The following is a 16,729-nucleotide window of genomic DNA, read 5'->3' on the forward strand; positions in this document are numbered from 1 at the left end:
ATAGACTTGACTTTCATTTCATTTACAACAACATTCAAAAAGAAACACGGCCTGACGGGTCGATGCCATTAGGTTTGTAAAATTCCCCTGAATCAACAGCATCTCATGACAACAATATCAACCAATCAATGCACATTTAGAACGTGTGTGCGCGCACACACACACACACACACACACACACACACACACACACACACACACACACACACACACAGACACACACACACACACACAGACACACACACACACACACACACACACTTATTTGAACTCCTCCCCTCCTGTTTTCCAGCACTGAACCCAATTTTACGGGTCATGATTTCCTGTTGAGGAACTGGTCTGAAGGAGTTTCAGCCGACTGGAGGAATTTACCCGTTTCTGCTGCTGAGCTTCAGACGGGGAACCGTCAGCCATTTGTGACATCACGGTTATAGTCGCGTGTGATTGGCTGCTGGTAATGAGACAATTAGACTCGTCACTGTGTGAGGAAACAGCTGCTGATCATCAGGTCAGGGGGATAAACCCACTGTAGTCGTTTTACAAAAATAAATATCAGTAACCAGTCATCACAAATCTCTTACTCCTATCGCGTCTCGTTTTTATTTTCATTCAGGAATGAAGTGAATATTTTCAGGTCTTTATTTTATTCCAGAAGATAAATGACGTTCCAGATATAACCTAATGATCCCATGAATCATTTATTATTGATCTGTAATTTAATTGCAGCCGTTTGGTACCAGACCTTCGTTAGGAAGAAAAAACCATCAGAACTTTACTTCAGAATAAATATTTTTGAAGTATTTCAAATAAACTAAGAGGAGCTGGATGAATGTAGAACTCTTTCAACACCCAGAATGCTTTGCAGGACCTCCCCGGGTCGCGTTGGACGGTTTGGTGGATGAGGAGGGAGACGCTCTTCTTCTCTTTTCTCCTGCAGCTGTTTTCAAGCTCAGCCAATGAGAGTTAAGATACCTGGATCAGCTGATCCACCTGCTGATCACATGACCTTTATTACTGATCAAGCAGAACTGGGGGGTGTGGGGGGGGGTCATATGTTCATCAAAGTGATTAGAAAGATGAGCATAAATAACTTCTGATGAAACATCAACATCAAAGTAATTGATCGATTGGTTTTCTAACGATCAGACGCACCCCCCCCACCCTGTCCGTCACCCTGACCCCCCAACCACATGGACTCCTGACTCAACAGAGAGAGAGCGGCGCCTCCCCCCCCTTTAGATCATGCAAACAGGACTGCCAGTCTGATTTGGATAAGACGTGATTGAATTAAAGGGGGGGGGGTCGGCTTGGGTGGGGGGGGGGGGCTTCAAGGTCGAGTTTGCTGGAGATCGTCTCTTCTAATTGGTTTAACATTCTACAACAGAGTCAAACCCCTGCCGGTTGGTCCTGGGGGGTCGCGTTCCAAAGGACAATTAGAGATGCAATCAGTTTAGATGTGGAGGACGGTCTCCATGGCAACGGCATCACGTACGGGTTCAAAGGTCGGTAGACGAGGCGCCATTTTTACGCCTAATCTTAATAAACCTTAAACGTAATAAACTAATGAACGATCAGCCCCCTCCACAGCGCAGAAAGTGGGCGGGGCTTGTCCCAGTCTAACTGCGCTAACGGTTCTTCACTGTCTGAAACCAGCTCACGTCTGACCAACCAATAGCGTCTCGCCGCGGGTGTTTCCTGGCTTAGTCCGTCTGATGGGAACCGAACCCCCGCAGGCTCCGCCCACTCACGCCTTTCTTCATTAGCATACCCGTAGGAAGCACTGGGAATGTTGGGTAAACTAGTGGCCAACATCGGCCTGGCTAGCTAGCGGCGCAAACCGTTAACAGACGATCAAGGCTCCGCCCCCTTCAGGAACAGGAAGTAAAACAAATGAAAGGATCAGATCCAGAGGAAGTTCAGTCGATTAGAGACGGGCGACCCACAGGTCGTCCCTGGGGGGCGGGGTGGTTTTAGCCCTGATAACGTCCTCCTCCTGTCCCTGCAGGTGATCTTCCGTAAGATCAGCGAGGTGAGGAGGGAGGAGGAGGAGCGGCGGCGGGCCAAGAACGAGGTGCAGGTGACCATCCCCCCAGACCACCCCGTCCGCAAGCTGTTCCACAAGTTCAAGCAGCAGAAGGAGCTCCGCAACCAGGGGGGGGCAGCCCCCGCCTCCCAGCCAGAGCTGGAGAAGAACCAGCTCCAGGTGGAGCACCACCCCCCCCACCACCAGCAGCACCTGCACCCCCACGGCCTCCAGCTGGGCCACTCCAGCCTGCAGCTGCCCCTCAAGCTGCAGCTGCCCCCCTCCCCCTCCATGCACAACGGGGCTCCCCCCAGCGGCGGCGTGCTGACCGTGTCTCAGGTCACCCCCATGCGGAGCTCGCTGGCTTATGGCGACCCCCCCACCAGCAAGCAGAACAACTGCGATGTGATGGAGCTGCAGCCCAGCGCCGCCGGGGGCGGCGGTGAGCAGACCGTCCGACTCAAGGTGGTCACCGGCCCCCCAGCGGGGAAGCCGGCGGCGAAGGCGAGCGGGTGGGCGCGGCTGAGGAACAACACGGCACCGGTGGAGGTGAGGAAGGAGGGGCTGAACAACAGCGTCAAGGCGGTTTCCGTGGAGATGCTCTCGCAGGACGGGAAAGCCCCGGGGGCAGGGCGGGGCGGGGACATCGAGGAGGGGGGCGGAGTCTCCGAGGGGAACCCGCTGCGCAAGACGGACTCGTGCGACAGCGGCATCACCAAGAGTGAGCTGCGCATCGACAAGGCGGGGGAGGCGCGCACCCCAGCTTCGGCCACGCCCCTCCTCCGCAGCCCCGCCCCCGGAGAGGCGGAGTCGCCTCACCCTTTCTGCCCCGTCCCCGAACAGGCCTTGCAGGTGGCGCTGCACCAGACCCGGCTGGAGCTCCGGGGGGACATCCAAACCCTGGGGGGCCGCCTGGGGGCACTGGAGAGCCGGGTGGCCGAAATCCTCCAGCTGCTGTCGGACAGGAAGCTGCCGGCGGCGCCGCCCGGCCCCGCCCCCGCCGCGCCCAGAACCAAAATCCAACGGCAGGACATCTTCACTGTCTCCAGGCCGGTTTCTCCAGACTCAGAGAAGGACGACGGGCTCTGAAGGAAGCCCCGCCCACAGCAGCGTAGGGCGTGTCCCAGGATCTACCATTGGTGGATCGCCGTCTTCTCAAGGTTCCGCTCCTGGCGTCCGACCCCGACAGACGCGTCTCTGGTACCAACCGGCTTCTTGAACGTTTGCACACTGACTGGTACATCCGAGTAGCGTGAGATCGCCCGCACTTGGGCCCAGTTCTGGTTCTGGTCCTGGTCCTGGTTCCACCTGATTGTACATACCTCTCTATGCATGTCCAGCTGGATTCTGGCCTGCCAAAGAAACCCAACAGACCCGTCGCCTGCAGGTCCTGCAGTCGACTGCATGCAGATCAGATGTTCTTGAGCTCTACTGTACACTGAATATTTTTGGGCGATCTCTTTCCTACGTGGACATTCAGGGTTTGCACACCGGTAGCAAAACGTCCAACAGCTGCAGGACTCCTGACTTTAGGTGCATGGATTATTTCTAGGTAGAGACGTGGGCGACGGTTGTTTTCTTTGCCTGTGAGACGACGTTGAAGTTTCGTGCTGAACCACACAGACGGAACCTTCCGCTATGTTTTTATATCGACTATCGATTCTTGTTTATGGTAACAATTTCTATTTTTGATTACAGAAATGTCCGTTTTGACGTCCGGTAAGCCCTGAGATTATTTTGTTAGATTCCTCGTTGTCTATGCATCGCCCGCGTACACCGCTACATATCCCGTCTCTGTGGGGAGGCTGGCGAACGAACGGGGGTGTAGATTGTTCCGTCGCTCTGCATGAATCAGGGATGATAGGAAGGCTTCAGGGAATGGGGTGCAGTTCACGCAAAAGTCCACCCGGCGCAGCAGCGTGGACTTCCTGCGCCTCGGCGGCGTCACGCCTCGGCGGTCTCAACCAGCGAGCCCCGCCCGGAATTCCATCGATGACGGAAGCTTCTCAGCAAGGAAGCTCCAGTAATAACAAAGGAATGCTGTACTTTTTACATGTGTTTTCTAGACGTGCATGCGGAGGAGTAGTTTTATGCTCCAGAGTGGGAACATGTAACATGTGTCATACGTGTGCCGGCGTCTCTCAATGTAAACAAGAAACACACAGGGACGGAGGCATGGTAGCTGTCACGAAATAATTCAACAGTAACTAGACATGGGGAGGCAAATCAAGCGCTCCCAACAGAGAGACAAAGAGAGAGACAACCCAACGGAACCCCAGCAGACTCAGGATGTTCTGGTCCATAGTTGGCTAACCTGATGCTAACCTAACGCTAACCCCGCCCAACCCAACAGGTAGACGCCAGGTTCGACAGACTAAACGTGTTCCATCAGAATCCTTTGACATGGTCCTGGTTCTCCAACGCCGTTTAAATCAATCCACTGGACTTTCAGAAAATTTCTTGACGTTTCTCCTCTCGTCCAAGTGGCTTCTTCAGTTCCGATGGTGTCTGGTCTTGTCCCAACTTATGAACCCTGTGGGGTGTGGTCAGTGCTATTCATATTCAATCCATGACCACACCCCACAGGGTTCATAAGCTGGAACTGAAGAAGCCTCTTGGATGAGAGGAGAAATGTCTTCAAGAAATGTTCTGAAAGTCAAGTGGATTGATTTAAACAGCTTTGATATGATCAAGAACACGCTAGAGAACTGTTGCATCATCACTCGAATGTCTGACATCTGTCTGTCCAATGTCGGTTGGGTAACGTAGAGGTCAGCTGGACAGACCAATGACAGAGCAGAGCAGTCTGGTTTGTAATTGGCTCTAGTTTGAATTTCAAGATCCAGACTGAAGTTGCGGTGGCGCGTTAGCGATTAGCGGTTTTCACTCTGGGAAAAGTTAAAGTAAAACAACATATTACTGTCGTTTTCAAATCTGAAATGTAAATGTCTTTTCCATCTTGGTTGTCATGACGCCAGGGCGGCTCAGCTTTGTCTCTCTGCTGTCAACAGCCGGGGAAATTACGGCGACTAATAACTTTGTAATGCTAATGGACTTAAATTACGCTAGCCGCGCCGCGGCGCGAGCATCCTGTCAGAATCATGCTAATCAGGTTTGGAGAAGGTGTCTGAAGGCATTTCAAAGGCTCTGCTGCACTAAGGGGGGGCGCTTCATTTCTGTATCCTCCTGGAGAACGACTTCGGTTCCACCGCCAACCCCGGTTCTGTCGTCCGCTGCCCCCTGAGCAGAACCCCCTTCAGGGTCAGGGGGCAAGTGCCTTGCTCAGGGGCAGCTGAGCAGCAGGGGCAGCTGCACTCGTTCATCTAGTGGAGGATGTCGGTGATAGTTACCATGGTTACCAGCTTCATGTCGCTTTAACAGACGTGTCACGTTGATCAAATATCACGTAAGGCTATGCAACATTTGATGCAATTACCGCTGATGGGAGGTTGTTGGTTCTTCATGGTTCCTTGAGGCGAGTCGGATTGTGGTTGTCATGGAAACGGAGGATTTGTTTCTGTGTGCAGACGAGATAAAATTTCAGTTCTTTATATCCAACCACTAAACACGACGCCTGAATCGAGCCAACGACGTACCGCCTCTCCTCTGGAGGGAAGTTCAGGATACCTCTAGGATAAACCAATCAGCTGCTTTAAGCTAAACGCTAGCATGGCATCATGTTAACATGAAAATCCATCTCAGATTTTTTATTAAAGGTAGAATTGCCAATTTTATTTCTTCTGACGAAACAAAATTTACCTTTGGCGCCCCCCTCAGGTCAAACTATGTAAAACGCAAACTCGCTGAAACAAAAATTCATTGACTCAAATATAACAAAAATACATTTAATGCAATAAAACAAAAACTCATTTGATTAAATAAAGCTAAAGTTAATTTAATAAAATAAAACAAACTCATGTAATAAAACAAAAATAATTCAATGAAATAAAACAAAACATGTATTTAAATTTAAAAAATCATTTAATAAAGTAAAACAAAAATGTATTTAATAAAATGAAACAGGAATACTTTCAGACAGTTGTCAGTAGTTACATTAAATAATTTTTGTGTGGAAGTTGTCTAACCAGTAACCGTGGTTGGCGGGGTCCTATTCTTTTGAGATGATATCGTAATTTGCAAATTTAAATTTTTTTTTTACATGTAACGTGATGTAATTGATGGAAAAACAAATCCGGTATTGTAAGTTCTGGTCTTAATGACTCTTATCCAGCTTCTCGTTTCTCTGCATTCGGTATAATCAATCGGATCAATAAAACTAACAGGACAAACAAACCCAAATGAAAGCAGATCTTTATTTTCTAACATCGGCGTCTGTTGTCTGTGGAGGATCCTGAATAACTGCAGTCATTAACCTGCTAATCGCTTTAATTAGAGGAGCTAATCGTGACCATTACCCTCTCTGATAACCCGATGGCCAAACACAATCATGTAGAAACAGATCAGGGAAATATTGACAACGTACTTCATTGATTATCGGATAAATTTACATTTCCCCGGCTGCACAGGAATCAATCAATAAATCAATGGTTTCATCCCATAAATGTCTGAACATTCCCTCAAGAACAACTTTCCTTTCACAAATTAGTTGCAGATTAAAACAAAAAGGTTCTAATTCTATTATTATCTTTAATAAACTATTTTAAAAATCTAATTTATTTGATTAGAATGAGGTTCCAGAAGCTTTTTGTTCTAGAGGTATCCTGTCAATCACGTTCAAAATGTAAATTTATTCACTTCATTTAAAATACTGTCACTTTTCTATCAAATATTTCCTTAAATATTAAAATTTAAGTTTAAATCTAAAATGTTTTATGACTCAACTCACATGTCGGCCAGTAGAGTAAAATTTCAGTTTTGTTGCTTTGATACTTTACATGTTTTTATTTAAAAAACGCATTTTAAAGATAGAGAGAATAGAAAACAGAAATAAAACACACACACACACACACACACAGTCTGACAGCTCTGAATTAAACAGGAACGTGTTTCTTTGGGCTCCGCCCTTTGAATGTACCCCCCCACACGGAACTCAAAGCAAAGATCTTCTTTACCTCTCTTTTTCCTTATCACCCCCCCCCCCACCGCCCCCATCACGTGGGGGCCCCGACACCAGGGGCCTCGTTTATTAGCATCCTCCTCGCTCCTGATTCGATTCCACATATTGCGTCGAGGAAGGAACGGAAGATGAATTCCTGATCGATTCCGCCTCTCAGGATGAATTTCCCATCATGCACAGCTTCGTCCCAGATGAAATCAGCAGGTTTTAATAAACGGGGTCCGTGAGGAGAAGCCGGTTCTCTGATGGAATGTGGTTCCTCTGTGTTGGAGGCGAAGCTGATTGGTGCATTGTTCCACCTGAGCTGTAGTGTGATAATAAACACCCGTCTGGGACGTCCTCGCTTCCTGTCTCTGTTTCTTTTCCCCATCAAGGGCGGCATGTCATCAATGACCTTATTGATCCGTATTGGGAAGCGAACCCGAGCCTCTTCTGTCGTCCGTCTGTCTGTCCTGCAGACTAACCTTCAAACGTTTCATCATCTCATTACAACACGGCGGCGGCGCCAGCAGAACCAATCAGGTTCGTTATCTCGCCCCGGGACTCGTGGGTAACCCGGCTTCCAATTACTGGATGAGCCTCCGGCCCCCGGAGAAAGCTGCTCCGGTCGGCGTTCAGCACAAACACAAACCTCCCCTTAGAACCAGAAACAGCTAAACTGCTGGGTCGGCGGCGACGACGGTCTCATCCGGTCGGTTTGAATCCGGTTCTGACTCCATCCGGACCCTGGAAACCCGCTCCCAGCGTGTAGACTGATGGCTTCATTTCCACATAATGATCCGGGTGGAGTGGCGGGAGGCGGTCCAACATCGCCCGCCGCCGAGGCTTTAATGTGGATGAGCCTGACAATTCATCCTGGATTATTATCTGTTCCTAGAATAAAAAATAAATCACAACGTCCCTGTGGAACCAAGAATAACACCACAAAACAAACCGAGAGCTGAAGGAATGTTTCATTGAAAGAATAAACATAAAATACAAGCTGGTAGTCAGAGGGCAGTTAGCTTCTTTAGCTTTAACAGTGACATTAGCCGCAGAGGCTAGTTGCTACCTGTAGCAGCTAAGTCGTCAGATGAAAAGTTTTCACAACGCAAAGAAATCTGAGAAAATGTCAAAATACACACAGCTGTGAGACTGGATGTAAATTCAACATACGAACACTCCTAGATACAAACAGACGTTCTTCACCACATGTGCGTATCGTCCTGCAGTTCCCCTTCCTGCCACAACCCCCGTGGGGGCAGCACCACTGCGTTCACACAGCTGCGCCCACTCGTCGTTTGTTGTTGTCTCTGTTAGCATCAGACTTCCTGCCTCTGGGACACTTCACTGGTCACCAGGAGGAGTGAACAGGTTAGTGAACACGGTGGTAGTGGTGAACATGTCTGATGACAACTCTGACCACAATAACTCCTCCTCCTTCACGCTAAAGCTAAGATAGATGCTACATGCTACAGTAGCGTAAAGTGTATCGTCAAAATCAACAGTGAATCTAAAGCTAAGCTATATGCTACATGCTACAGTACTGTCCTGTGATTGTTTCTGGTCAGTCTGAGGGAATAGATCTTTAATGTTCAGAGTAGTAATGACATTACTGTAGTATTTACAGTAGTAATGACATTACTGTAGTATTTACAGTAGTAATGACATTACTGTAGTATTTACAGTAGTAATCACATTACTGTAGTATTTACAGTAGTAATGACATTACTGTAGTATTTACAGTAGTAATCACATTACTGTAGTATTTACAGTAGTAATGACATTACTTTAGTATTTACAGTAGTAATGACATTACTGTAGTATTTACAGTAGTAATCACATTACTGTAGTATTTACAGTAGTAATGACATTACTGTAGTATTTACAGTAGTAATCACATTACTGTAGTATTTACAGTAGTAATGACATTACTGTAGTATTTACAGTAGTAATCACATTACTGTAGTATTTACAGTAGTAATGACATTACTGTAGTATTTACAGTAGTAATCACATTACTGTAGTATTTACAGTAGTAATCACATTACTGTAGTATTTACAGTAGTAATCACATTACTTTAGTATTTACAGTAGTAATGACATTACTTTAGTATTTACAGTAGTAATGACATTACTGTAGTATTTACAGTAGTAATCACATTACTGTAGTATTTACAGTAGTAATCACATTACTGTAGTATTTACAGTAGTAATGACATTACTGTAGTATTTACAGTAGTAATGACATTACTGTAGTATTTGCAGTAGTAATGACATTACTGTAGTATTTGCAGTAGTAATGACATTACTGTAGTATTTGCAGTAGTAATGACATTACTTTAGTATTTACAGTAGTAATGACATTACTGTAGTATTTGCAGTAGTAATGACCTTTAAATGAGCTCAGATTGAGATTAGAGATTGAAATTTAATAAATCATGATTTACAAACAATTCCATTTATGAACAACCTCAAGGAACCTGTTGTGTTTGTAAGTTGAGGACTAGCTGTAGATTGCTATTAGTGTAGGAGTGCTTCACCTCCTCTTCCTCAGACCTTCCTCTTCATCACTGCTGTGTTCTAACGTTAACTCCGTCCCGGTTTAACGGTTTAACGCCTCATTACGGCTCCGACAGCCCACATTTAGTTTTTGGGTTTGACTGGTTCCAGCTCTCAGGAGGAGTCGGTGTCGGTTCTCCTCCTGGCGGGTATTTATCCGTCTCTCCATCCGTTAATCTGTCCGACTAATCCAATCAGGCGCTTCTCTGACACCATGTTTGTGGTGTGAAAGGACCCAAATCTCAGAGGCCAATTACCGGCAGACAGCGGGATTATCACGCCGAGTGTTCCCCTGGATGTGGAGGTCTGACTGCGAGTTAAAGGAAAATTTATCCTGTCAAGCAGTCGGAAGTCAACCGGAGGCTCCCCCAGGACTGGGGGGAGGGGGGGTCGGAGCGGCGGCGAGACGAGGCGCCTCCTGATCCCCGAGAGTTTCCTCAAATAGAGAAGAGGAGACGCTGCTTTACTCAAACTGACACGGCTCGGTCGGGACGTTCTGGCAGGTCCTCCTGGAGTGAACATCTAATTGCTGCCAGTGAGACGTGAAGGTGTGAGCGGTTCCCTCCGCCGCCGCCTGAAGAGAGGCAGCTTCTGAAGCTCATTTATTCCACAATCGTTTCTTTTTAATGTCAGTCAGGATGATCTTTGTTAGCATCAACATCTGGAGGAGGACTTTTATCAAACCATCATCCGCCGCTCGCCTCCAGCTCATGTCAGGATCAGTGGAGATGCTACGTCGATGCTAACGCGCTAACCTTTAATTATCCCGCCGAACATCAAAAGCATGTTTTTTGTTTTTGAAACAGGGAAATTAGAACGTTAATAGACGGAATCCCGTTGTGATGATTGAAGTTTAGACGTTTCACAAAGAATGAAGATAATAAAACCTTCAGGTTTGAGTCTAAATTTAATCTATTTATTACACGTTAATTTTCCTCCTGATGAACTCTCCTCCTTTTCTTTTTTTAATCATATTTTATTGTTATTTTGAACGCATTCTCTACTCTTATGTTTTTATGACTCGACGCTGTTTAATTTAAAAACAGCTATAAATTAATTCTGTTTAATGAAGTAAAACACCTGCAGCGATTAGTGGCGTTAAAATAAAATATAAACTAGGATGCCGCTAACGCTAATGTATGTCAGCTAAAAAAATCTGTCTGTTAATATGAAATAGAATCCTAAACAAATTGAATATCTGTGATACGCCTCAGTTCAACTGAGCTACTTTGCTAATATTAGCCACGTTAGCATTTGCCTGCTAAAGACTCCCATGCTTCGCTGCTTGAATGCTAAACAGAGAGGTGTTTGTCTGCAGAAGAAGCTAACGTGATGCTAGACGTGTAACCTGCTGGAGAACACGTGTGGAGCATGAACGCGGGTCGCCGTGCCGATGAGGTTACATAATGGCAGCACGGCGGCGGCGGCTGACCTCTCGGTGTCGTGATTGGGATGTGGGGGGCGGGGAGCACGGTGACCCCGCTGCCGCCCCTGAGGGGTATCTTTCATGTCAATCGTATTTAAGGCTGATTGCCTGACAGAACGTCACCGTGGGGGGGCGGGGTGTGGGGGGGTGGAACATGTAGAAGGACTCGTGGCTGATTGGGGGGGTTGTCACTGACCTGAAGTCAATGACCCTGTCCTTATCTCCATTTTATTTTATTCCCACCCAACCAGTCAAGGTCGCCCCAAAGAGTCTGGGTCCTGGCCGGGTTTCTTCCTCAATGAGGGAGTTTTTACCCACCACTGTCTGTTATGTTCTGGAGGGTTCTGTTGGGTTTGTCTGTCTGTTAAAGCGCTTTGAAATGTCTGATACCATGATTAACCTCTTTATAAATAAAAGTTGATTGATTGATTGATTGATGGAAGTCATTAACATCTCGATCAAATTGAAAAATGTATTTTTTTATTTGATTCCTGTTTAATGTTAAGCTGAACTTTGTTATTTATCGGTTCCCAAACACCCAGTTCCCCAACATATACACTACTGCCCTCTACTGGTACGGAGGGTTATGTCCTGTTGCATGCTACCAACATGCTACCAAACCTGTCTTGTTGGTTTTGGTGGCTACAGTTAGCCTGATGCTACACTTGAAATGCTAACCCTTCCTGACTCGTCTTCCCAACTTGAAGACATTTTCCCTTCATTTCTCTTCATCTTCTTCTTGGAGTTAGCTGTTAGCTGCTGTTAGCTGCTGTTAGCTGCTGCTGCTAGCTGCTGTTAGTGTGCGGAGTGCTTCTTCCTGTATTTTCAGTTTCCTGTGGCGTACCGTGGGTTAATTAGCATAAAGCAGCTGGAAACGCTAAGTAGCGTCTTTATTCATGGCTAACAGGACAATATTGACGCCTTCAGCTTTGAATCCCCCCCCCCCCAATGTGGAGAATCAATAGAGCATCAGGTTAGTGCAGCCCGGTGGGATCCAGAGGCTGGTTCCTGTGGCTCCTCCTACTTTCCCAGCATCCCTTTGACCCCTGAACACCCCGCTAATCAAATGATCAAAAGAGACAGCTGGAACCTTCATCGATGCTTCGCTGCTCATCCTCCATCTGATCTCGCCCTCCTGCTGGGCGCTGACTCCACCCCTCCTGACCCCGCCCTGTAGCCCAGGAGGAAGTGGTGATGTCAGGACTCATCAGGACAATCAGGGTGGGGGGGTCGAGGCTCCTGACAGAGGTTCTAACCCCTCCTCGTGGTTCCTCCTCACCCCAGATGCCTCCAGAAGGTCACATGACACAAAGGAGTCCAATAAGGAGAAACAAACGGATGAACCTCAGCTTTTGTTTTATTTCCCACCTCAATGGAAACAATCAATCAGTTCTGATGGGTCTCAGAAATAAACCCGATCAGATGGAATGACGCCTCCGACGGGCCTCGAACACAACCTGCAGCTCCTCAGGGACGCGTGAGGCGTTGCATCAACCCGGCTCCGCTGGGGAGGCACACCAACAACAACCCCCCCCCAGGACTGTTCACCCCCCCCGTGAAGATCCTCAGAGCTCAGGTTAGTTAATGAAGCACCAATGAGCCGTTATTCCCCTGGAAGATGAACCAACAGGCAGAAGGGATTGCTCTATAGATGGGGGGGGGCTGTTTATGTTTGACCCCCCCGGGAAGCATCCACAGAGAAGAAAGGTTTAAACAGTTTAACTTCATTTAGTCCAAATTTATTCGTAATTAAGATCAAACTTTGACATTCTAAACTAAATTATGTGTGATTGGAGTTCATCAAGAGTTTAAGTATTATTATCATTGTTGTTATTGTTATTATTACTATTATTGTTATTATTATCATTGTTGTTATTGTTATTATTATTACTATTATTGTTGTTATTGTTGTTGTTATTCTCATTATTATTATTGTTGTTGTTTATGACCTTGGGCTAAAATGCTGCATTAAACTTTAAAGTAAGTCGTTTTAAATCAGAAATAGAAACAGATTAATTTAAACTTTAATGTTAAAATAAAAACATCAGGTGATTATAGTTTAAAACAAATTGTTTATTTATTATATGAACTTGAATACATCATTTACTGCTGAACAAAGTGTTGTCCTGAACGGTAATGTCCTGGAGAATTTCACTTCCTGTTTTATTTTGAAATGCTCTGTTATTCTGCTTGTTTTTACTTGTTTTCTTTCTCTCTTTTAGTTTTCTCACGCTGGTGTTTAAGTTCAGTTTTGATTTATTCTTCAGTCTTTCTCTCTCTGGTCTTTTAACATCTTGTGTTCAGAAGGTTTGAACAAAACTGCAAATAATTTCTAACAATTCTGAAAACAATGAAAACCTTTATTATTTTTTACAGAAAGATAATAATTGATAACATTTCTCAGACCTAGTTAAATGTTACTGGTTATATTTAATCTGACAGGTCACTAATAAAACACTTTAACTAGCAAAGGATGACTAGCATTTTGACTTAGCATTGCTAACTAGCATATTTATAACCCAGCATCAATAACTCTTTGTATCCCGCTAGCAAACAGGAGGCTAACATTAGCTACAGTCACCTGAAGAAAACCTCAACTAATAAAAAACCATCGCCATCAGCTGACGGTGAAGCGGTGCCCACGTGTCAGACACTGGTCACACACTCAGGGTCACACAGAGGTCACACACTCAGGGTCACACAGAGGTCACACACTCAGGGTCACACAGAGGTCACACACTCGGTGGTGCTGGTCAGGCAGACGCTGCAGTCGCACCTCAGGGCGACGGGGTAGGTGTAGGCGGGGTCAACGTTGGGGGTGCAGTTGGGCAGCTTCACCGTCACCAGACGGGTGTGGTTGTAGGTACACACCCGCTGGTGGGCCTCGATGAAGGGGGGGTCCAGGACTGGCTTCTGGAGACCAATGAGAGACAAGAAGAATCACCAACAGCGCCTCGTCCACAACGCAAGATCATTAGAGCAGGAGGGGAGGAGGAGGAGGAAATTTGGGGAGGGGGGTGGGACCGTGGCGAGCCGGCCCCCTCCTCCGGGGCGTCACTGGGGCGTACATAAGACCAGCCATCAGCAGAGCCTCAGAGGCTGCAGGCCCCGCCTCCACAGCCGGTAGCCAATCACGCCTGGTTGGGTCAGAACCCCCCCATGACCCCCTGCTGCTCTGCATCACTAAACATACGTATTACACGAGGTCAAAGTTCATCGTCCTCACACAAAGGGCACCACAGAGCACGGCTGGGGCCTCACGAGCTACGTTAAGCTACGCTAACGGAGATTCATGAGCTTCCTGATGCTTCAGGGCGTGAAGATGAAGCGTCAGATTCCACCGGGCTGCTGCTTCTTTTTGTCGACAGTATTCTGTAATCTGGACCTGATGGTGTCGTTACGGCGTGTGAGGGATGGATGAAGGAACCGCCGGCGTCACTTCAATCTCCGCGGCGCCGCCTCCTCCTCCCGCCCGACGCTAACTCGATTCCTGCGGCGGCTTCCTGCGTTCCTGCGTGAGATTTCTACTTCAAACGGCCTCATTACGCCGCCGCGCCGAGCAGATCCTGGTGCATGATGGGAGATGGGACTTCTGACGCGCTCATCGCTCTTTCAACGCATAATTGTGTAGACCCTCGGCTGCACGTTGCTCCCAGGAAACTGATTTGCTCCGTGGGAATCAACTTCCCAGAGTTCCCGGCGTTCCCAACGACCCAATCCAATTTGTGTGTGTGTGTGTGTGTGTGTGTGTGTGTGTGTGTGTGTGTGTGTGTGTGTGTGTGTATTTGTGTGTGTGCCCCCCCAGCTCCTCACCTCCCAGGTCTCGCAGCGCCCCCAGCAGGCGTCGGTGGTGATCTGCAGGCTCCTGCAGCCGGGCTTCCTGGCCAGGAAGGTGAACTCCCGGACGGCACAGCCAATGAAGCGCCGCAGGTTGATGGCCGACGCCCGGTGGGCGGAGCCCGGCTGGAGACACACCCAGAGCAGGAGGACCAGGACCAGCCGGAGGCTCCTGAGGAAGAGGAGCAGAGATGAAGCACAATTTAAGGACAGATAGAAGTGAGGGAAGAGTTGGTGTGGTCTGTACAACTTTTCACAACTTAAAATAGTTGATTTTTATAACTTCATTCTTCTTTCAAGGTTTTTTATCCAATCTTTGTTGCAGTCATGATGTAATTATTCACTCTTATGTTACACATCCCTAATGGTACAAAACAGAAGAAGAAGGATGTGATTTAATTTTTAAAATCACAGTTACTCATAAAAGTAGAAATACAAGATAATCACGTTGGCACAAAGTCCAAAAGAGATTCACCTAAACACACTCAGATTCTTTGTAAAATGACTTCTGCACTGCAGTCAGACGAACCTTCAACCTTTTTCCTCCTGCTTAGATAAATCTCCATCTTTGCTTGGCCCTGAAGAAAGTTTAGAATGTGCCGATCCTTTTTTTGATTCCTCCTATGTGTCAAACCAATAATGTTCACCTGTTTATTGAAAATACAACCGAAGGAGAGAAAGATTCCCTCTAAAAACAGGGACAGGTTGTCGAGTCTCTGACAGTCTAGAAAGAAGTGAAAAACAGTTTCTCTGTGAGAACAGAACAGTTTTCCAACATATTTGGATTCAAACTCGAAATAAAACTGTTGACCAGAGCGCCGTGTGAAATCCTCTGTTGGAGATCTCCAACCTTCTTGGTTAACGGCGGCTTGTAGAAAGACTCCCATGAAGGGCTGACACCCGGCGCCAGACCGAGGTGTACCCTCCCTGGTGTGTCAACCCCACCTTTAAGGTTATCATTGTTTAAAGTCTATACAATTTATACATGTTTTTCCCATTACTGTCACTGAAGAAGTGGTTCCACCTTCATCCACCTGCTGAAGGTGGAACAAACCAATCGCTCTGTCTGGATGAACCTCAGATAAATGGAGGATGAGTATCTTCTGCTTCACTCACCGCTGTGGCTTCTTCTTCTTCTTCTTCTCCTGCAGCATCATCAGTTTCACCTACAGTCACACACGACGTGTCACCTTCCCCGCCGGCTGGCGTGAACTACCGCGATTCTCGTTGTGCTCCTGACACCCCAACGAGCCGGGGCCTTTTATCGCCCGTGTCCCACCAATCAGAGCCCAGAACCCTCCACTCATACTTCCTGAATCCCCTGGAGGCCCGTCTTACCTGCCGCTGCCCATCAGAAGCGTGTTCCCACTCCATTAGCGTGATGAGGGCTGAAAGTCTGGCCTTTTGTTCGTAGCCACTCACATGGAAGGGGAGGAACAACGCAGTGCAACCCGGCGTCGATCCTCACTCATCCGAGCTCAATTAGCTGGCTCCTGAGACGACCCCGCTCCTGTCGCCACACGCCGACCGGCATGACTTCACTGCTGAGCTCTGATCCCCTTCTTTCCCTTGTTCCGCTGCTTTGTCTCGCTCCGTTTATCATCTTTCCTTTCTGTTTTTGTTGCCCAGACTCTGCCTCACAGAAATCGGGGGCAATTAACCCCCAGGCTTTGGCAGCCGGGTCGGTCGTGTGGGGCAGGAACAACGGATGTCGGTGCAAACGTCCATCAAGACGAGGAGGATATTGAATGGATAAGAGGAAGAGCGGATTTAGATGAGTCAGTAACTCATTTAGGAACGATCATCGTCAGAGGCCCCGCGGGCG

The 16,729-nt window shown here is 47.3% G+C and overlaps 2 protein-coding genes across 3 annotated transcripts in view; one reads left to right on the top strand and one right to left on the bottom strand.

Annotated features, from left to right (window-relative positions):
- kcnh5b (potassium voltage-gated channel, subfamily H (eag-related), member 5b) overlaps positions 1-5,871 on the top strand; it is a 50,172-nt gene extending 44,301 nt beyond the window's left edge. Inside the window, exon 13 of the mRNA XM_068338669.1 lies at positions 2,006-5,871. Coding sequence (XP_068194770.1) covers positions 2,006-3,112 — 1,107 coding nt within the window. The 3' untranslated portion in view covers positions 3,113-5,871. The remainder of the gene's footprint in view (positions 1-2,005) is intronic.
- Positions 5,872-13,275: 7,404 nt separating this feature from the next.
- gphb5 (glycoprotein hormone subunit beta 5) lies at positions 13,276-16,466 on the bottom strand. Of its 2 annotated transcripts, none has more exons than XM_068339302.1 (3): positions 16,243-16,466; positions 14,881-15,076; positions 13,276-13,980 (listed from the first exon to the last, which is right to left on the bottom strand). In XM_068339302.1, the coding sequence occupies exons 1-3, from the start codon at positions 16,254-16,256 to the stop codon at positions 13,789-13,791; spliced, it is 402 nt and encodes a 133-aa protein (XP_068195403.1). In that variant the 5' UTR covers positions 16,257-16,466; the 3' UTR covers positions 13,276-13,788. The 2 variants fall into 2 exon arrangements, with proteins under 2 accessions (XP_068195403.1, XP_068195402.1); XM_068339301.1 differs by having other exon boundaries at positions 16,021-16,466.
- Positions 16,467-16,729: the final 263 nt, after the last annotated feature.

Source organism: Antennarius striatus, chromosome 17 (assembly GCF_040054535.1).
Source record: "Antennarius striatus isolate MH-2024 chromosome 17, ASM4005453v1, whole genome shotgun sequence".
In the NCBI taxonomy this organism is placed as follows: Eukaryota; Metazoa; Chordata; class Actinopteri; order Lophiiformes; family Antennariidae; genus Antennarius; species Antennarius striatus.

Bases quoted from the DNA above. Each gene is read 5' to 3' on its own strand.
- gphb5 (XM_068339301.1), bottom strand. From the start codon at position 16,061: ATGATGCTGCAGGAGAAGAAGAAGAAGAAGAAGCCACAGCG. The intron at 15,077-16,020 runs GTGAGTGAAGCA...CCTCTTCCTCAG, and splicing joins AAGAAGAAGAAGCCACAGCG to GAGCCTCCGGCTGGTCCTGG. The intron at 13,981-14,880 runs GTGAGGAGCTGG...ATTGGTCTCCAG, and splicing joins GGCGCTGCGAGACCTGGGAG to AAGCCAGTCCTGGACCCCCC.